Source organism: Corvus hawaiiensis, chromosome 1 (assembly GCF_020740725.1).
Source record: "Corvus hawaiiensis isolate bCorHaw1 chromosome 1, bCorHaw1.pri.cur, whole genome shotgun sequence".
NCBI lineage: Eukaryota > Metazoa > Chordata > Aves > Passeriformes > Corvidae > Corvus > Corvus hawaiiensis.
The window spans coordinates 35,506,060-35,526,908 of record NC_063213.1 but is presented as its reverse complement, the minus strand read 5'-3'; the positions used below and the strand labels follow the sequence as shown (position 1 = coordinate 35,526,908).

Sequence of the window (20,849 nt, the reverse complement as noted above, 5' to 3'; positions counted from 1 at the left end):
AATGCTGCAGTAAGGGTGGTGTAAAATATACATATGCCCACAGTCGTTTTTATTGTGCATAGTTCTGGTATGGCTCAGCTCTGTAACTTTTATGTGGACTCCTAAGAAAATTGTTCAGTTGTAAACAAGAACTGTGTGTAAGTGTAGACAAAGGAGATATGCAAGACAAAGAAGATAAAAGTGCAGGCAGAAGGAAGACTCATAGAGTGGAAATAACTGGCATCCTGTCCTGGTTTGAGACAAATTTAGGGGAAAACATTCAAAATTAACGTCCCTCTAATAGAAGGTAGATTTCAGCAGCCCCTCCTCCACCAGGTTCGGAAAGAAATTCCTCGGAGAAAAGTGAAAAAACCCCAAATTTTTTAACAAGCAAAGTGCACGCAGGCACGGAAAAAAGAACGAATAATGTTAAATAATAAAACCTCTCGCTGAGGAGAAGACCTAGGAAGATTTAGAGTTCTTTGTAGGTGTGGCTCTGCCCTCTCTGGGTGTGGGGTTCGGTGTGAGCCCCTCTGGGCTGCAGTGTGGGGCCTCCCAGTGATGTTCTGGTGCTGCTGAACGGTCCAGAAGAGAAGAAGAAGAAGCCAAAGTCGCAGGGAAAAAAACTTTTCTTTCCTCAACCAGCAGGCTAGCTAAAAAGCAAAGAATTTTAACTCTCTGTCTCTCTCCTGAGAAACAGAGCCGAAAGCTGGCTAAAAGCAGGAAGGTGCTTTCCTTGGCTCTGTAGCAGCAGGTGAGTTATCTCTGTTTCTGAATACAGGCCACCAAAAGAATTCCACCAGCTTTCCCCCTCTGTCTTAAAGGTAGAGAAAGGCACAGGATCCATGTTTGGGCGTAGAGAAGGCAATAGGGGTTACAGCATCAGAAAGTCACCCCAGGACACGTCCCAAGGATGCAAAAGGAAAGGCACTTACAAGAAAGGTTTTTAAAGTCTAAGGAGGGGAAAAACAAAGATCTGCTGAATGACAGCACAGTTGCACCAAGGATCAGCCTCTTCTGAGGGGTGACAGTAGCTGGTCTTTTCCCACACAACTGAGAACCTCTTGACTTGTGAAGAGCCCTTGGGTGTGCACAGCAATGCATAGCCTTGTAGTTTGGCAAGCCCTAACTATCTCAGTCAGTAAACAATTGCTTTTACTTTTGAAGTTGTGCTTAGATCTGGCTACAGATCTTCTTGGTGCAAGGTAAATGTTGCAGGGTGAATTTGTGTGGTGAAACTCAGAGGACCCTGCCTGTCTTTCAAGGGGGTTACTTTTGCCTAATTCTGCTTTCATCCCATGGCCTCATGATGCATTATGGATTGGGATTTGCCAGGAGTTCCCTTGAGGCATGTCCTCTGTTTGGGTTTACACCTGCACCAAAGCCTCTCTGGAACAAGTGTAGCAATAAATGGAGAAGAGAGGTTTGCTTCAAGGCACAGTCATGATCTGAAAAAAACATGGTGCAGGCATGGCTGCAGACTGCCTGGCCTTTTGTGCTCTTCACAGCCAATGCCTCAGCTGTGCATGCCCTGGTTGCTTGAAGCCGAGGATTTCACCACCATGGCTTGAGAACCATGACCAAGGACTTGTATTGCCGTGGTGATGCTGTATGAGAGTGGGGGAAAGAGCTGTTTGTGAGGAAAACTTCAAGCCTGGAAATGTTAAAGGCATCAACGAGATAAACAAAAATGGACCATCCCAAACCAACACAGAGACTTGCTACGCAATGAATTTCTTACAATGCCAACAGTTGTCTCCCAACAGGGCCCCCTGGGCACATCTGCAGGGTCAAGGGGAGGTGGGGTGACAGTGCTGTCATTCCCTGCAGACGAGTTGTGGTGGCCAAGCAGCGTCCAGTGCGTGATGTTTTTCACCACATCCTCTTCCGCCAGCTGCAACGAAGAGACACCCCCCCAGCCAAAACCATCAGAAAATAGAAGTCCCAGTGGACATGTTTGAAGAAATCCAAGACACTGAATTCCTCCCTTCTCCTTACCAGTTACCACCCCATGTATAAACATCTGCGTACAACAGAGTTACAGTGCTGGCAATAGCACAGAAACTCCTCTTTTGCCGGGACCAGGGCAGCAGCAGCTGAGAGCGGGTCAAGGCTCCATGAGTTTTTGGGGAGCAAGCAACCTACTCCCTGCACGTGGAGGAGTCAGACCTCCTGCAAGACCACTTTGTGCAGAAGGAGCCTCTACCCAGTCCTCCTCCTTCGCACAGTTCATAATTTTTCAGGGCAGAGCAAACCACCTCGATTCCTCTAATTCTTCTCAGCCTAAAACAGAGTAATTTTTTCTGTGGATCAGTTAGACATTTATCCTTTCCTGCAGTTATCTGCCCACAACACGCTACCAGGATAATGTTAAAGAGGGGAGGCAGCGGAAGCGGATTATAAACTGTATCCTTGGGGTCTGCAGTAATAGAAATTGCAAACAATGTCAGATGGAGAAAAAAATAGAATTACCCTAACATGCTGTGATTATAGGAAGACAAAAACTGTGCCCTTTTCAGGGCTGTAAGGAGAAGCCAGAGACTCTATTTGGTGAATCTCGCTGGGGCACTGCTCAAGAGGACTGGGGACAGAGAAAACACCAGCTGCAAAGAGGGTGATTGTCCCTTCTGGCTGTGGGGACAGGGTGTGTTCACCTTCAGCTCTGGGAAACGCTATTTGACAGTGGCTTTTTGGCTCAGCTCTTACTTTTTCGTTGACATCATCCATCAAGGCCAACAGAAATGTGTAGAGGTTCCCCAGGAAGAGTGCAAAGATCCGCCCCAGCTGCCATTTCAGCCCAATGCGGGGGTGGTAATTTTCTAGTGCAGCGATGGTTTCAAACAGCGGAGGGCAAAACATGCCCAGCAAGGACATCACAATTTCAACCTGCCACGTGAGGAAAACGAGATAACTGCTCATAGTAACAACAGTGACTATCTCATTTTGAGCAGAGTGGGAGCTGCTGGCAACTGGTTGGATATTTCTGAGGGATTTATAAAGGGGAGGGAGTCAAAGCAAACTCAGATTCTGGCTTTGCTTAGCATGTAGGCAGCAGTGTCAGACTTCAGGGCCGGGTTGCACAACTTGCTCTTGCAGGAGCACTTTTGCTCTTATCTCAAAGGGATGAGCTCTAAAGAATTTGTTCCCTGTCAGTCCAGACTCATGAATATTTAGGTTCCTCAAGTACCTTACAGTAGTGCTTGCATCAGCTCCAACGTTCTTATTTTAGTTTCAGAGGAAGCACAAGTCTTGGCTTGTGTGCATAAAGATAATTAGTCAATGCTAATGTTTATTTTCCACGTTCAGCACCTTTGCTTTTGCAGTAGGCATTTACAGACTTGAATGGAAACACATCAAAAACTCAGTTTTGCAGCTCAAGATAATACGTCCTAGTGGTATTTTTGTTCCTCTTTTTCATGCCAGATACTAAGTTGCACTGTGGTCAACGAGGTCATTGGCCAGTCAAGGTTAGCTCAGGCATGACTTACAGGCTCTAAACTTTTTTACAGCCCTACAGGTCCCATTGGCCTGTGGGGGACTGTGTCTGTACAGGTGCAGGGAGTCTCTGATTCACAGGTCTCTTCTTTGTGCTTTTCTTTCCAAGAGAAGTAACAGTACCCAGGACTGTATTCATTCAGATCTCCCATTATCACCAGGAAAGGGTCAGACATTAAACTTTTTTTTTTAAGTATGATTTTTTTCTTTGGGAAAATTCCATAGTGATAAATCAAAGCATTTCGTAAGCAAGTGCCATCTTTCTGAAGTTCTCTGAAGGAATTGTGAAAATGCATTGCTTTGAATTTAATTTGGCTTTGAAATATAAATACATGATAATATTGTAGACATTGAAAGTAAACCTTTCCATAGGTTGAAAGAGCTTAAAGATTTGAACTTCTCATTCCAAAATCAGACACAGAAAACCTCGACAATTGAAATTTTTTTGTACATCCTAAAATTTTATTCCCATAATTCAAGGTGGATGACAAAGATTTGATTTTAGAGTTATGAATTATGGACATTTCTAACACCCAGAGAGCTTTCTGGTACAACTGAGTTTGTAAGTGTTAATATACAACTTAAGATGGTGGTTGGTGTTGAAAGTGCTGAAAAGCCATTAACTTTTCTGGTGATTTATTATAAGAATATTTTCCCTTCTCTGCAGGAATTGTTAATTTTCCCTAGGAACTTTCAGTGAGATCAATGTGCATTGCAGCTACAACAAGTGCAAAGGTACTGAAGGGGACTCTTGGGCCCTGCTAGGGAATCCCTCTGTCTTGGATGCTGTCCTCAACCTGTGGCAATGATTATGCTGATGTTCAAAGAAAATTATCCCAGCAGAAAACTGGAAGCAAAGCTTTCTCACCTCATTTCTTTCATACCACCCAGCATTTTGCATTTTGGAAAATGTCTGGGAGCGTTTCACCACGAAATAAATGAGGTAGCCACTCCCACACAAGCAGCATATGATGAGGACATTGGCCAAAACCCGCAGGAACCTCCTCAGGTGGATATTCTCATCCTTGTTGCTTTCTTGCTCATCTACAATAGACTCCTGAAAAAAACAGGGGTTCTCAAGAAATTGGAATGGATATCTTGCAGCACCAAGCATAAGGTGACATCACAAGTTTTTTTCACCCTATGAAATGCAATCTTCTTCTACTCTGGCTATATCCAACTTGGTAGTTTTGGTTAAATTCAAACTAAGCTTCATACAGGCGTTCTGGTTTGACTGAAAGGTATCATATGGCAAAGAGCCTGACATATCCCAAGAGAACTGCACTCCAAATTAATACAAATTCTTTTAACATCTGAAAAAAGGGATTTAGGGGAAGTGGGTCACAGAAGTTGGAGCTGCCATGGATCAGCACCATGCCCTGCTCATATGGAGAGATGCAGAGCAGGTATCCAGATTTCCCCTTAAATCTCTGCCATTTGTAGGTGCTGGGGAGGAACAAGTAGAGGAAAGCTAAGTTTCAAGTTTACCTTGAAGCTGGTGGTGATGGATGCAAACTTGTTGTCTGCTGTCTCTGGGTTGCCAATGAGGTAGTCCCAGCTGGTGAACATTTTCCAGCTGAAAATGAAGTTGTCATCGTCCCCATCTGCTGTGCTTTCGTTGGCATTGCGTGCCATCCTGCGTAAGGGCGTGTGCAGTGGCAGGGTCAGACAGAGTTCCACAGAGCCACCTCATATCCTTCAGCTTTGCAAAGCTTGGGATTGCCGGTGGGTAAGATGGAGTGGGGCGACCATTCTTGGGGTTTGGGAATGAGTGACATGGGCCATTGGACTTTAGGTCTGAGGAGGACTGAACTGTCAAATGGTGTCTTCAGGGCTACACAGGTCTTCTATTAAAAATAGTGATATAGAGAAAAACTAGCATAGGTGATTAAGGATGTTAAAGATTGCTTCGTCCAGCTGGTGCATGAAGAAAGTCTATTTATGGTGCTTCCGGGTCCTAGGCTGCAGTATATGATTATGGCTACCTTTAGTTAGTTAAATTTAGTCAAAACTCCCTGGTGCTGTCCACTACACCCACTGCAGCACAAAGCTTTAGTGAGACTTCACTTGCTGCACAGTGCTGGAGCCAAAGAGCTTGCAGCAAGTCATGCAGGGAGAGGAAAAGGCTTATTCTTCTTAATCAGCATAGGAGCAGATATGGCTTCTGCTGTTTCCTCTCTATTATTTGATCCCTGAAATCCTTCTCTAAGTCCCCCTAGAGTTCCTAGCACTAGTCCCTCAAGGAAGGCAAGACAACAGATGCTTCAGTTTCATGGCAAATGTACAGCAAATCCCCATGTCCCACTCCAGCCAAAGGCTCAAGAGGCTCTTTCTGCTGCACAGCAATATGGCCTGCTTCAGCAAGCAATACAAATCCATGGGCTTATTCTTTCTTCCAAAGAAAGGAAGACCTTTTCATGGTGTGTCCTTCAGGGAGAGATAGAGGAGCTTATTTTTTTATTTTTAGCTTTGCAGAGACCATTACAGCACTGACAAGTGCTTTGGCTGCAACCTCAGTACCCTGAAGATGCTGTGGGAGCCTCACTGGTGTTTGGGGAAAGTGCACAAGGGGCACAGAAATTGTGGCCACTTTTAAACTGCACTGATTTGTTTAGGGACTCAACAAATACAGTCTAGTAGCACTTGGCTCTTTTCTGCAACCCTTGCACCATCTGTGAGACCCATGTTGGCATTCAGGAATATTTATTTTGCAATGAAAGCATGCAATGAAATTTACTGCAAGTAAAATCCTCCTTCATGTATGAAATCTACCTGTTTGATGGCCCTGTAGTAATGTTGGAGGAAGGGTTAAAGTGATCTGGAGAGGAGGAGAAGGAAGAAGATGGCTGGAGTAGGAGAGGTTCAAAATAGTGCACATGAGTACACAGACGAGGCAGGGGAGTGCTCAAGACCCCCCAGCCCACCAGAGCCAGGGTGGTGGACAGGGAGGCTACATGCATGAAAACAGCAGGCACACAGCCCCCCTTTGCCTACATTCCCCCTGCCATCCAGCCAAGGCTGGACCAAGTCTGGGTGCCCATGGAGGGGAACCCAGCTGTGAGACACATCTGGGTGGATTTTGCAGGGGGAGCAATGTCAGCTGCACTTACGATCTTATAACAACCATCAGGCTGTAGCCAAACACGCTGATCCCAACCATGAAATATGCCATTGGCAGCCTGTATTTCAACCAGCCGATTGTCCTCTGGTTGTTGTAGTAGCCATAAAAGAGTGCTGAGTATTTGATGTAGCCCTGGAGGTAAAGCAAAAGCAATCCTGTGTGAGCTGTGCAGCTTTTCTTCTGCAGGGAAGGGGTTTCTAGAGAAAATGGAAGATTTAGAACAAGGAAAATCAACTTGGAAAAGTTTTTAGGGTCTCATTCTTGTCTGTTTGCTGCCCTGGCACCTTTGAGTGCCGTCTTCTTAAGAGTTTATCTTCCTAAGAGAGGGAAGATGGCATGAGCATGTCAGAGGATAGTGGCTTAAAACTAAGATGTAGTTTTGATCCATCACTTTTTCATCCCTCCCAGAAAAACATCCTTATTTCTCTTTGTGCTTGTAGCTCACCTGCTTCTCTAAGACAATAATCAAACACTCAGATCTTGTAGAAATGCTGTAGCAAAGGGCCTTCCCACCATGATATGAAACTTTTCCTTTCAGGTAGGAGGCAGCTGATGCTCAGTACCTTGCAGATTTAGTTCCTTTTACCAGCTGCTGCCTGCAGAGCAAATATAACTAAAGAGTGAAATCAAAGCATTACTTTCCAGTGGAAAGCGGAGCTCAGACACAGTATCAACCATGTTGTCTCAAGTAAATGTACTTTTTGCTGTGCAGTCTGTTAGGCACTCAACGAGCGTGCAGATCACCTAATCTGCATTAGCAATCTCTCCCTGTTTTTCTGTCATATCTCATCCAAGTTGATGTCTATCACTGCACATTGTACTTCTCTACTTTTTGTCCCTTGTCCTTCAGCTCCTAAGTTAAGTGTACTTAATCAGTCTGGCCATGATAGTTGAGCATGCTCCCCTCTGATCAAGCCTTTGGAAAAGATAACTTGAAGCTCGTACCAGAGCCCGTGTAATGGCTCTTGTTTAGAGACACTGCATGGTTTACATGTGAAAGGGCTTGTGGAGGCTGTCTAGTCAAGCCCCCTGCTCAAAGCAGAGCCAATTGCAAAAGGAAGTGTTATGGCTTGGTGCTGTGTCCAGCTGAGCTTTGAAAATCTCTAGGGATGGAGATCTCATGAGCTTTCTGGGCCTTTCTTGAAGCGTTTGACCACCTTCAGTTAATCAGTTAAACTGTGCTCTCCCAAAACTCTAGGCTTTTTACTCCTAACCTCATAAAAAGCCTTGGTGTCCCCAGGTGCCATGGGAGCTGCATTTTTGCCCTTCACAAAGTGCAGTGCTGCAGGTCCAGGACCACTCCAGGTGTGTTTCTAACAGTGCAGCAAGCCTGTGGCTGGCACACCACAGCATGGCTGCTTGGGGCTCGTAACCTGTTACACACAATGTCTGCTGGAGAGGTGTGGTGGAAAAAAGCCTTGTAAAATACAAGGTCCGTGGAAGGTACTAGTGAAGTTTGTTTCTCAGGTTGTAATTCCAAACCTTTTTCTTTTTGATTCATCAGATGCCAAGGACTGAAAAAGGAGTTTCTCTGCTCACATCATCCTGTATATTCTTTAAACTCCATTTGTGACACATGGTGTCTGGTGTCCAACTGAGATTTATTCCTTTCTGCTCCTCTAGATATCCATGATGTGACCTCCTTGCTGCCAAAGCATACATTTCTCCAGCTCCTCTCTCTTGAAAGGTATTTTTCAGGATAGTACCATTGACTCTTCATTTATGCCTACCCTGATATATATTTCTGCCCTGCACCTCTCCTGTGGAGCATGCTGGAATAAGCCTCTATGCATTTTCAAAGGGCAAACCTCTGCAAAGGGCTTCGTTTAACATCTCCTAGCTGCAGAGGGTATTGGTGTACAGTGTTGCCCCATACCTGGAGATGCTTCTCAAGCTGGAATGATTGCTCCCTGATGTCAGACAGCAAGGGAATGGGTACTGGATGGGGACCTGTATGGCAGAGGGGTTCAGAGGATCAACACCTCAGTGACAGCAGGGGAATGTAGATGTGTGTACCAAGCCAGAGGCAGGAGACTGGCATCTCATGGGAGGAAACACTTCCTGGAAGAATACAGCTTCATCCAGAGGCAAGTTTCCTTACTGATAGGTCTATTACTTATGGTCTCCCAGAGAAAATCAGCAGCTGCATTTCATCAACACTCCGCCAGGTTTTTTTGTTTGTTTTGGAGTCTTATTTTGCTTTTTTTTTTTCTTCTGGCTTAATGAGTTTGAATGCTACCAGTTGTATTTTTACAGTGCACTGCTCAAATGAGCTTTTCATTCCATACACTCCTATTAAAAATGTCCCTAATTCACCTCTGAATTTTGGATTCTGGCAGTGGGGGAAAGTGCTGGAAGAGGAAGAGTTAACAGGATCCTTAGCAGACAATGAGAGGGTAAAGGAAGGCCTGGCCCTGGTAGGTTCCTGGACACCAGTATTTGAAGCCTTATTAATAAATTAGTTTAAATAATCTGGTTTACAACAAAGTAGCTTTGTTGGTTTGTTTGTTTTTTATTAGGTTGGTGTTTGTTTGGGTTTTTTTTAAGCTAAGGAAATTGCAAAGGGGTTTATTACAGGAGTGGGTCCCGTGCTTGTAGCATGTGGGCCAGCGCTGACAAGCACTAAAAAAATATTTCCAGAAGTAACAATTTTGAAAGTCAGATCCCAAGGTATTTGTTACATCAGAAAATCTTCGCCCCTTTCACATATCTTTTCTTGGGATAAAAACATCTAAAACCACTTAATCCCTTTGGCTTAAATCTTCAAAGTAACTGGGGTGGGAGGTGAATGGGTGCTGCAGGCAAGCACCCAGAGATGGCTGGAAACTTGGGATTTTCCTGTGGGTGCAAGTCCTAAACTTTGGTTCCTGCTTCTGGCTCATGTAAATATTTCAGGGAGGGCAGGGACGTGGGGAGCAATCCCCTTCCCAATCACTTTCAGTGGTCTGGCAAAGTGCTCCCTGCTCGTGAAGGGGGTCTGCAGCTTGGAGTCTCTTTCTGGCTGCCTGGTTTGGAGCAGCTCCAGCCTTTCACCTGGGTGCCTGCTGCCTTTCCAGCTGGAAGCAAAATGGCTTTTGTGTCTACACACATGTGACATATACCAGCCAGCACATTTGTATATGAAAGTGGCTCAAATCCATATGCAGGTGTCTGCATGCGTACATGCTGTTTTGGCCAGAAATCTCAGCACCTGCCAAGGCTTTGTTGCAACAAAAGACTTCCCAGACTTCTTCTGGAAGAAATAGGTGCTCTGCTGGCTTATCTTGGAACAAATTCATCCTTGTAGCACCACTAACTTCTGAGGGGTTTTAGAAGGTATTCAACTGATCTTTTATGATTAACACTTGTGTGCTTACCTCAAAATCCCAAAGAACTGAAAAATCCATAGCAGTTGCTTGCTCAGCCCGGGGTACAGTTTTCCTTGGCATACTCCCATATGGCATTCCCATCAGGACCTGGAGAACATTAATAACAGTGATGCATATGTAGTATAAAGCACCAAGGAGTTTTTAACAGGTTTTATTTCTTAACGAGTCTGTTCTCATTTGCTTTTGGTTTGTCTTCCTTTTCTGTTGATTTCAATATATATTTCATTTCTTAATACTAGAGCAGCAGTTTTTAAAAACTGCTTAGCATTAATTTCATTTATTATTATTTAGTATCACTTACATATATCAATACTTAGTATTACACATATTTATTAATACACATTTTAAAATTTATTGTTAATATTTAGTATTAATTTCACCCAAATAACCAGAGGACTTCCCTTTCCCTGGCCGCATTCATTGCACAGGGAGTATTTTTTGGGAAACTGTATCCTTTCATGAACAGCTCCAGTTGAAATGTCCTTAGTTTATCAAGGAGTTCTTTGCTTGAACTTCATGGTTCTAATGCAGTAAAGGGATTAGCTTCATCTAGTTATGCAGAGCTCCTCCTCTGAGAGAAGTCAAGAGCACCAGGTCAAGCTTGAAATATAATTTGTATTTTTCAGTCCTGAATTGAAAGATGTTCTCAAGGTGAGGTAAATGGCAATTAGGTTTGGGAAAAAAAAAATATGACAAAAAGATGCAAAGAATAGTTTTCATGGCACAGCCTGTCCTGATGGCACCATGCAAAGCAGGTCTTGCAGCTGGAGCAGCAGCTGGAGTCCAGACAGAGAATGCCAAGGGCTATGGAGAGTTATTATATTTACAAGCTGACTGGTGCCTATACCAAAATATCTCATTAGCATTCATAGCCTAGCAAGGTCCTAGCATATCATCTATCACTTATTTTTTTAGGGCTGTCTAATTACATTCAAAATAATTTATGATTAAATGTTTATTGCCCAGCTACTCCCCATATCGTAACAGCTCAGTAGGCAATGAGTAACAGTGTGCACACTTCAGAGAGGAAAGCTCCTGCCATATGCAGAGTTCCTAACCAAACACATTTGTATTGTTCAGTGCTAATGGTTATGTCTCCTCATCCTGGAAGGAAACTGAGCTTTCCCTTTCAATATTGTGAGCAAGCATATTAAAGAGAACAAAAGCATGGTCCTCAGGAGGGATTCTGCACTGCATTTTTGCTCCATAAAATTCTGCGCTGAACGGAACAGATGCCACTGTCTGTAGATTGCACAGCCTTTAAATACTGCACTGAGTAATTCAGCCAGAGCTTTAATGGCTACATTAAAGAATTCTTCAATAAACGAACATATAAAGTTGGCTATGAGATCCTTTTCCTTCTCCAAGAAGAGTGAGAAATAGAAAAACTAAAAATAAAACAATTGCTTGTGAATCATATGAATTGGAAGTACAAAATAGGATTATTTCCCAAGCAAATGTTAGTTGGCAAAGTGCTGGGAAATTGTCGGTTCCCTGAAGGGCTGTGCCATGGCTGCTGCCCCATGGTCATGCCCCTCAGAGGGCCCAAAAGTGAGGGTATTTAATTATTCTCAGAGCAAAAACCATTTCTTGTGGCTCTTGCAGACCGGATCTTGTGTCTAGGTTTGGAACGTCACATTTTTCAGTTTAGTCAAAATGTAAAACTAGCCTTGAATTAGATTGTTGAGCCCCAGCTTCATCTGCTGGATGGGCAGGATCTTTGATAACATTTTAGGTCTCCTGATACCAATGCAACTTCTGCTCCTGCGTCAGTACGTCTTTGTAAACAATCGTCCTCAGGCTTTTTCTAAAGCAATGCCTGTTATAAGACATTTCTTTGTCCTGTCAATGCCGTGTTTGTATCAAGCAATGGGCAAGATACTACTGAAAGGAGAGCTAAGCATTTACCTCTGGAATTATAACCAGTCCAAATATTAACCCAAAAAGGACGAGATTTACTCCATACATCCACCGCAGAAATATGAAGTAGGAAGCAACTGAGGAGCCAAAGTGACCTTAAAGGAGAAGACATTTCATGGTTAGGAGTTTAGGAGGGTTAAACTGTCCTCAGCAACCCTTTAACCTCCCCAACACATTTCCCATGAGCCTCCCAACAGTGTCCACAACTGATGGAGAGAGCAACACCTGGAGCTGCCAGGGGTGTGTGCTCCTTGTTTGGCACTGATGGCCAGGAAGCTGGAATATTGTTTGTATGAAGACAAAGCGATCTTACAAAATGTCACACTGCCACAGCACAGCAACTTCAACTTACTCTCCACTTCCTTTATCTTCATCTCCCAGGGTATGCACTGAGTTTTAAAATTTTCAAAGTCTCTCTTGAATTTCACCCATTTCTGAAACAAGACAACATTGCAGTGAGCAATGAGAGATGTGAAAAGGGGGTCTTCTCTGAAGCAGGGCTTTCTAATATCAGAGTTTGGTAGCATGGTTAGGTGAGGGTGTAAAGCCCAAAGCAGGAACTCTGGTCTGGGTCTTATCTTTTGGGCTATTTGAGAAACTCACTTCAATCCAAAATCCCCCCATGCCCAAGAGTTCACATTTATGATTTGAGTTTTAAGAATTTTAACCTTTCCAGGCTTTTGGAAATCTGCAGTTGTGCTATGGATTCATCAGGTTATACAGGGGTGGTAAATTCAGACCTGGCTCTGGATTGAAAGAATTGGTTCAGAATAAACTCTATTTAAAACAAAATTTAATTTGATAAAACTCTGAGCTGGAATCTTTCCTCACCAGGCCAGCAGCTAAACTCCCACTGATTTCATAATCTCAAGTCTGGCTCCATTTTGCACTTCTCAATATAATCTCCATGACAACATGCAACTTGGCTACCAACTTCAGTCTCAAAACACAGCCATCATTCTCCCTATTATCTCCTTGCCACTGGAGAAGATGAAATTTTACAGGACTAAGGGTAGTGCAACAGTTTGGTAGAGCCTCTTTCCCCTTTAGGGATACCTCTTCTCACAGCTCAAGGTTTTGGAGATCGCAACCAGAAAGCCATGGTTTTCCCTGCTCCTGAAAACCCTCCCTTGCTTCAGGAAAGGTCACAATGAGGTTCAGTTTGGGGTAAATTTCCCCCTGTTCTTTCTGCAATAGTCATATATTTGAAGTCAGCTACTATTTTTTTGAATGTGGGTAGGAACCTTGATTCTGATTTCCTTGTGCTGCTTTTGCCAAAGAGAGGTCAATAAACCTAAAAATGTGCTAAATACGTAACTGAGTATCCAAGCCTTTTCCTGACATCACTGTAGCACTCACCTTCGCCATCATCATCTTATATGCATACAACTTTTTGCCCTTTCCTTTTCCCAGAGCTCCTTCAAACTTCTCTACGAAATCTTGTGCCTCCCTAATTGGAAAACAAACAAGCAGGTTATTAAAATAGCAAGGGGGTCCTTAACTTTTCACCCCTGCCTGCACCAGTGGCAATGAAGCAACAAAGGTGGGGGCTTGGTGTCTCTCCTTACCTGCTCTCTGCTCTCTGCCATGTAGAGCTCAGACACCCACCCAGGTCCCCAAAGCTCTCATGTTCATGTAGAGATGTGCCCCACATCTTGCTCCATACTTCTCCCTGGGTGCAAACTAAAAGCCTGCCCACTTCTCTCGCTGCAGAGCTCTCCCAGCCTGAATGCTTGTTATAATTTCTCTCTCCTGATGCATTGGTCAAGAAGAAAATAACATTGCCTAGTGAAATAAGCTTCAAGAGGATGCAGAATTTCCCTCCATGAACACCTCCCTAGATAAGTATCAGAGATGTGAAAACCCCCCAAGAGAATAATCTCAGTGCCAAAGGATTGAGTGTACACTAGCCAGGAGTAAAATCAAGCTGCAAAATGAAATTAGTTTTACAACAGGACTTCTAAGGGAAATAGAGAAAGTAGTCTAGGTAGATGCTGTTATGCTAAGTATGCTTAGCTCATGAATAAAATTATATTGTATATTGGCCTTGCCAATGAGAAGAGATTAAATTTCAGGAGCTGGGAGGTTTTTTGCCATCCTAAGCCTGTGGGAAAGACAAACTTCCACTTGGCATAAATAGTTGGCTAGTTCAGCCTGTAATCTTAGGAAAATCACCTGTGACTTCATTTGAAACCCTAAAGTGAGATTTCTAAGTCTTGAACATATTGTTTTGCTCTCTTTGTGTTTTACACCCCTTATCTGGGCTAATAATTTCTTGTCTCAGGGTTGAGTTTATGCAACCAAAATTAACTAATGAATGTACAGCATGCTGAGAGCCTTTCTGGAGACCCCTGCACAAGCAATGCAAAAGTTTTGTTTAGGTTCATTAGTAGGTAGTAATGACTGCTATAATTCAGGAATAAGATGAAGCTATGGAGGTACATTATCAAACATGATCCTAAGTAGAATTTTAGTCAGGATCCTACACCACAGGGAAAAAGTGCATCAGGAATAACTGCTTTGCTCTTTTTTTTTTTTCTTTTCTTGGAAAAATTTTGAATTTTAGGGTGGTAAGAATTTATTTGTTATGAGCTCAGGCTCATAGCATGCCTGTAAGGTGGAAAAGCTGCTTTAATACAGTTTCCCTATTATAGATCTTTACCCAGATTTTCAGAAGTAATTGTCAGAGTTCGCAATTTCTGATTTTACTGGAAGATGGAAGAGGTCTTGGGCTTCAGGGCATAAAAGAGAGGAGCAGAGACACATGGTGAATGCCAGCCTTCACAGCACAGTCCCTGCAGCTCTGAGCAACCTCTCAGCAAACACAGAGCAGGGGCATCACCACTCGCTGTAGGTCTGTGCATGCTTTGAAATGCTATTTTGAAATCCCTCCTGATAGAAAGGGGTTTCAGAGGATCCTTAACCAGTAGAGCTGGGAGCTGAATCATTGCCCCAGTATGGGAATGGCTTGTTATGAGCCATTCCCTGTTGACCCATTGGTTGTGATTTCCCTGGTCTGCCCTGCTCCACTGTCCCCCATTGCCCTGCACTAAGGGGTCTCTGCTGCTGCCTGAGCTGTTCCCACCTTCATCAGGGGCTGTGTGGCAGAATTATCTTTGCTCCATAAACCTCTGCAATTAACACAGCATTTTTTCCAAGCATCCCCATCTCAGGGTTGTGCAGTAACATGGCACTGTGTTGCTCTGATTTCTGTCTGACAAAAGACATGAATAAGCAAGCCAGGGTACGGAGTTTACTTTAACAAGTAGCCTGACAGTAGTGAGTCATTTGGTTTTAAATACGAGGGTAGGATGACCTGGCCATGGGTATCAGTTGAACAGATTTGCACTTTGTCAGTTCTTTGGTTACAGAGGCTGAAAATCAGATTCCACATTTTAACTCTGATTGTTTGAACGCAAACACGCCGGCCAGGTTCTGCCGGTCACTTTTCCTGATACTGGGGTATTACAGGAGCAGCAAATATGTAATTTCAAGGAAAGACAAAAGTGCATCTGACAACACACAACACACAAGCCAGGAGAGACCTCAAGAGTGGGAGTACCCATTTTGATGGGTACCTGAGCACCGAGAGCTTCTTCACCATCCTCCAGGGCTTGTTCCTCATGGTGGAAATCAGTTTTTTCTTTTGCTCCACCTGCTCCTTCAGCATCGCGAGCTCTTCCTCTGACAGTGACTCCTCGTCAGATGAGTTGGAGGAAGCAGAAGAAGTACTGGAAGAGACACAAAATAAGGGACACAGAAAAACTTACAGGGGTTAGAGGGAAGGCCTTGCTTGGGGTAGGCAGAGTGCAGCTGGCCCTGGGGATCCTACTCCAGTCTGGGTACAGTGCCTCAACATCCCCTGGCTCAGTGCCATGCCAGTGCCCTTCGCACTCAGAGCAGGACTGTTTCCTGCCAGGATGATGAGGAGGCATTAGAATTCACTCAGTGTCATGCTTTGGAGTACACTTCAGCTATAGAAGCATTGCCTACAGCTACCAGGGCTACAGCTGGCTCCAGAGAAATGGTTTTCATATCTTCAAAACAAAATGGGAGATATGGGGAGAAGTCAAAGGTTGGGACAACCAAGATTTGGAAGGGGAAGAGACATGAAAACACAGGGGATCCATTTTAACTGGAATGTTTCCATAAACCAACCAAAAAACCTTGTCTAGACTCAAATTCTCAAGGTACCTTCTTTAGGCATGCTTTTCTACCCCTGGCTGTAGGTACTACGACTCCACTACATGCATAGACCTGATCCTGGCTGAGAAATACTAATGGCTTGGAAACATTTAGTATTGTGTGGCATTTTAAACTGTTTTCCACTGCTGTGTCTCTTTTAGGAGAGCAGGAACTTACTTGCAGTCTATTGGTTTTGCCATTCTGATCCATATGCCACTGGCATGTCAGTATAGCTGCAAGTCCGAGCAAGGCACCATAGTCAGGGATTGTTTAATTACCTGTTTTTCCTGTCTTTCTTCTGTTTGTTCTCCCCCTCCTTCCCTCTCTTGGTTGTTTTCTTTTCTTTGTTTTCTGATTCCTTTTGATCTTTGGTTGGAGCCGTTTTGCCTCTGTCTTTCTTCCGGCTTCCTTCCTCTCTTGCCTTTTTTCCATCTCTGTTTTTCCTTTGGTAGTTTTTTCTCCTAGAAGCTCTGTTTTGTTGGCTGCCACTGTCTTCCTCTTCACTCTCATTTTCTTCTCTGTCTTCTTTGTCTTCTTTTTCTTCTTTGTCTTCTTTTTCTTCTTTTTCTTCTTTCTCTTCTTTGTCTTTCCCTTGCTTTTTGCTTTGAAGTCTGCTTGCTCTGCCAGTTTCCCTGAGGGGTTGTTTGTTAGTTGTCTTGTCCTTTACTTCATCTTCTGCAAGTGATAAAAGACAATTACATTGGGAAATCCATGCTGGCAGAATAAAGATTCATCAGAAAAGCATGGGCAGCCAGGACACCTGACTCACACCCTGGCAAATTCAAAGAGCATGTGCCTGTTGATCTCGATGGGCTTTGTGTTATGCCCTGTCCAAGAACCAGGTGTAACTCTTTGGTCGTGCAACTCCCATTTAAGACAGTGCAATTGAGCACATCAGTGACTTGTATGTGACCATAAGAAAACTGGAAATTAGTTACAAATGCAAAAGCCCATCCATCAGACAGCACAGACAGAGATCTCTCTGACCTGTAAACACACCAGAACAAAGGAAACAGAAATTGCAGTCTGTTACACAATGTGTAGTTTGCTTGTTGATGTGATGTCCTTGAAAGATGTTTACTTTTCAAGGCTGGGAATGGAGTTCTTCTATTTATAGAGAGAAAAGGTACAGCACAGGCAGTATCCGGTTTTGTTTCTTGGAGTTTTCTTTTATATTGGATGGTCTGCATTCAGAGAAGAAAAATACCAGGTAGTTTCTGAGAAATCTTTCATTCTTACTGGCATTGCAAACTAAAATCTCTTCTTTCCAGAAGTGCTTCCAGCTTAAAGGATTGAAATGGAGCATGATTTAACTACAGAATATTATGGAAAAGGAAAAAAACAACATTCAAAACCCCCCAAGTTTCTCCACCTCTTTCACTACCAAGTCTATTAAAATCAATAGAAAGTTTTCCAGAGTAATCTGGCTTCCAATTTTCCAAAATTTCTAGCTGAAGAAAAGAGTTGGAGATACTGTCACAGAAGAAGAATATTGTGCTGGAATGGGATCCAGAGTGTAAAATGAGGAGCCTAAAAGGGGAGAAAAACAGAAGCAAAAAAGAATTTGAGCTTTTGCATTTTTGGTTTGGTGAAAAGCTAGAAATTAATAACAAGCTGATAGTTTCTGCTTGTTAGTGGCAAAAAATTAGTAGGCAGTGGCTGTCACATTTGACGCTGGAAATGAGAAGAAGCTTCCAACAATTTCTCAGGAGCCATTAGGAAGGTTTCAGTTATTATGTAATGGTCAATCTAAACTGAATTTTGGTCAATCATCTAGGTCAAAGGACCACCTCCTCTCTTTGGGAAAATGTTCATTTTGGATAGCTAATGATCTAATATTTTTCTTATTTGCAACCTATCAAGTGTTAGGTTAAATGTGAAGCATTTATTTGTTACCGTTGTCTTACTGCCTCTTTTGCCTATATGGAAAAGGTGGATATGATTTTTTTTTAAAAAATGAAATCCCAGTAGTTTGCTGTTTACTTTCTCATATTCTGTGAGTAATACAGACACAATTGTGAACCATTTTTGCAGTAACAGCGACATTTGTATCACCTCTCCAGTGCTGTCATGGTCTTACCTCTTAGTTCTCTCTCTTTAGTTATAGTATACATGCAGAGTTAAAGGCGTTTTTAGTCCTGTCATGGCCTTTTCCTGATTTCCCTCACAGTCATAAGTCTCCCTTCAATCCATTTTCATTATTTTCTTCTTGTGGCTATGATTAATCAAGATCCCAGTGTATTATGGTCTAAGCAAGCATTACAGGGAGGGCAAGCAGGACCTCAGTATAGCACAAAGCAGTCCCAGCCCTGCACAGGGTGGTGCTTTACTGCAGTGCCTGATTTACTAGGGGCTGATTCCCAAGTGATGTGGGCTCTGACAGCCTCCCACTCTGGGAACATGGATAAAAGAGGACAGAATGCTTAAGAATGGTGGTATACATATCACTATTGTAAGTCAAACCTCAAGGGAAAAATCTGCTTGCCTGCAAGTAGCTCGTGAAAGAGCTCGTGTCGTAGAGCAAGTCACAAGTCAGAGAGAAAAAGAAAAGGTATCACCTCTTGTATTTCAAACAAGACCACATTTGTTAATCTCTACATTACCTTCTACCTACCTTCACTCTCTGTGTCAGTTTCAACTTGTCCGTCAAACTCTATTCCAGCTGCAAAACAAAGAACAAAGAGTAATTGCATTTGTTGCTGGAATTTACACATGTGATGCTTTACACGGCTAACCTTTAAGTGCCAGCTGAGCTTGGCAGAACGTCCCTTATTGATTATACATTATATTCTTTCCCTACAGCAATGCTCTTAATATTTACTTCAGTCTGGCAGACTGACAAAAGTTCCCTGCCCAAGCAAACTGAAACTGTATGATTTTTGAGAGACGCAAAATGGTGTGCTCGGGAAGCCCCAAGAGGTTTAGTCAAGTATTAGGCAGCATGCAAACTGAAATAATCTCACAGTGATACCAACCATCTTCCAGGATGACCTGTAGAGCACTTTTCTTTTTCTTCCCCATGGCAGCCTCCCGTCTATCGCACAGACACTGTAGCCGCTACGCTGCATACACACCCCAGTCATACACAGGTTACTCTCTCTTCCAGTGCCCATGTGCTTGTCTCCTCGGCATTGCAGACAGATGGGCCTGTCCAGCTGTCAGTGACCTCTTGCTCATGAGCCATGAGAACAGGGAGGGGTGGGAGAGGCAGGAAAAAACCTGGGCTCTGCCTCAGCCCACCCAAACACTTTCCCTTCTTCTCCCTTCTCCCTGTGAAAAAAGCACCTGTTGGCATTACATTGCATTTCATTATTTAAACATGAAGGAAAGCCCTTTGGTGGGTACTTGGTGGTGTCGTATGAAACACAGAGACAAGTCACGTCTGGTTCTGACATAAGCATGTGGCTGGAGGCTTTCAAAGGATCAATTTTCTTAATGCCATATTCTTTACTGACCTGAGTCAATCTGTGTAACCCCGTTAGTCATTCTCCTGCATCTTATTAAATCTCTCAGCCAGTGCGCCTTGGGACACAGCTGTGGGTCACCTTTTGTCCTACATGTGTGTCCCTTGGAGGGGACTCATGAGCTAATAGATGCAGCAAGGAGTCAGGAGTCAGGATACGAGGATCTCTCTTTCCTTTGCTCCTCTATTCTCTGTGACCTTTGCATACTCATTGCGCTTGCTGGTAAAATAGGATAGATTTTCCTTCTAGGTGTTCTGAGGCTTAATTAATTAATGTGAGACCCTCATTTGGAAGGTCCTTTAGTACCACAAAGTATTGTATTGCATGCTGCAGCTTGCTGTTTTTCAGTGGGCCAAGAATAGGTTTGTCTGAGCGGTCTCCAGAGTAAAACCTGCACCGTCTGCCTCAGCTGTAGCGTCCTGAGAGGGCAGACCTAAGGGGTTTCTCTTGGTTTCCCAAAGGGAGAGCTTACCCTCACACCATCTGCAGCACACACGTGCTGCAGACCCTTGGCTTGCACAGGTGTCCCTCGAGGACCTGGCATAATGACTTTTTTCCAGACATTAACAGGGAGAGTGTTAATTCCTTCCTTTCCTCCCAAAAGAGAGGCATGTTGTGGAGATCAGCTTGAAGCTGCTACTGCCACTGGCGCGTGCTGATGACTCCGGCTTTGGATCAGGTGTAGTGACTGAGCAGGTGCCAGCCTGAACCTCTCTCTGCTGCTTTTTGCTCACTGAATTTGGGTCCAAGGGCACCTTTCAAGTATTTTAAGTCCAATCCCATGGATTGTTTGATCTATGTTTGACTTTAGCTCAGCTCTCCTGAGCTTAATACATAATGTATGGTATATGTCCGTACATTATTAACAACTCTAACCCTACAAGTTCATTGCACAGGGCATTTTCACTGTGTGTTCCCTACACCAGTGAGCTTGACTGGGTCTGAAGACAGTGATAGTGCCTTTTGAAGGTCTTCCCAGTGAATGAGTTTCACCTGTAGCTCTATATGTTGATGCGGTTTGTTTCCAGTGTGATGGCTAGGTCATTGAATTAATACTGCTCGAGGAAAAAAGGAGAAATTTCCAGCTGCTGGAGGCTACTGGAACAGATTTTCTGCAGGATACTTCAGTTGCCTCAGCCCCAAGCATCTCTTTCCCAAACAGAGGATCTAGGGACCTTCTAGTTAAATGAAGATCAAGTTTCTGAAGAATCTTGTGGCAGGAGGCAAAAGGGCTGTGGATGCTCATCACACCTCACCCTCTACCCCTCCAATACTGTACTCAGTGATAACACTGCTTCTGCTTCATGGAATCACAGA

The 20,849-nt window shown here is 43.6% G+C and overlaps 1 protein-coding gene across 1 annotated transcript in view; it reads right to left on the bottom strand.

Moving 5' to 3' along the window:
* Nucleotides 1-19,314, bottom strand: part of TMC2 (transmembrane channel like 2) — a 32,483-nt gene extending 13,169 nt beyond the window's left edge. The window contains exons 1-14 of the mRNA XM_048299984.1: nucleotides 19,044-19,314; nucleotides 18,683-18,730; nucleotides 16,672-16,743; nucleotides 16,347-16,608; nucleotides 15,462-15,614; nucleotides 13,243-13,333; nucleotides 12,236-12,317; nucleotides 11,872-11,978; nucleotides 9,952-10,050; nucleotides 6,585-6,727; nucleotides 4,963-5,110; nucleotides 4,343-4,531; nucleotides 2,686-2,865; nucleotides 1,721-1,873 (exon numbers count right to left, since the gene is read on the bottom strand). Of these exons, the coding sequence (XP_048155941.1) occupies nucleotides 1,721-1,873; nucleotides 2,686-2,865; nucleotides 4,343-4,531; nucleotides 4,963-5,110; nucleotides 6,585-6,727; nucleotides 9,952-10,050; nucleotides 11,872-11,978; nucleotides 12,236-12,317; nucleotides 13,243-13,333; nucleotides 15,462-15,614; nucleotides 16,347-16,608; nucleotides 16,672-16,743; nucleotides 18,683-18,730; nucleotides 19,044-19,089 (1,773 nt within the window). The 5' untranslated portion in view covers nucleotides 19,090-19,314. The remainder of the gene's footprint in view (nucleotides 1-1,720; nucleotides 1,874-2,685; nucleotides 2,866-4,342; nucleotides 4,532-4,962; nucleotides 5,111-6,584; nucleotides 6,728-9,951; nucleotides 10,051-11,871; nucleotides 11,979-12,235; nucleotides 12,318-13,242; nucleotides 13,334-15,461; nucleotides 15,615-16,346; nucleotides 16,609-16,671; nucleotides 16,744-18,682; nucleotides 18,731-19,043) is intronic.
* Nucleotides 19,315-20,849: the final 1,535 nt, after the last annotated feature.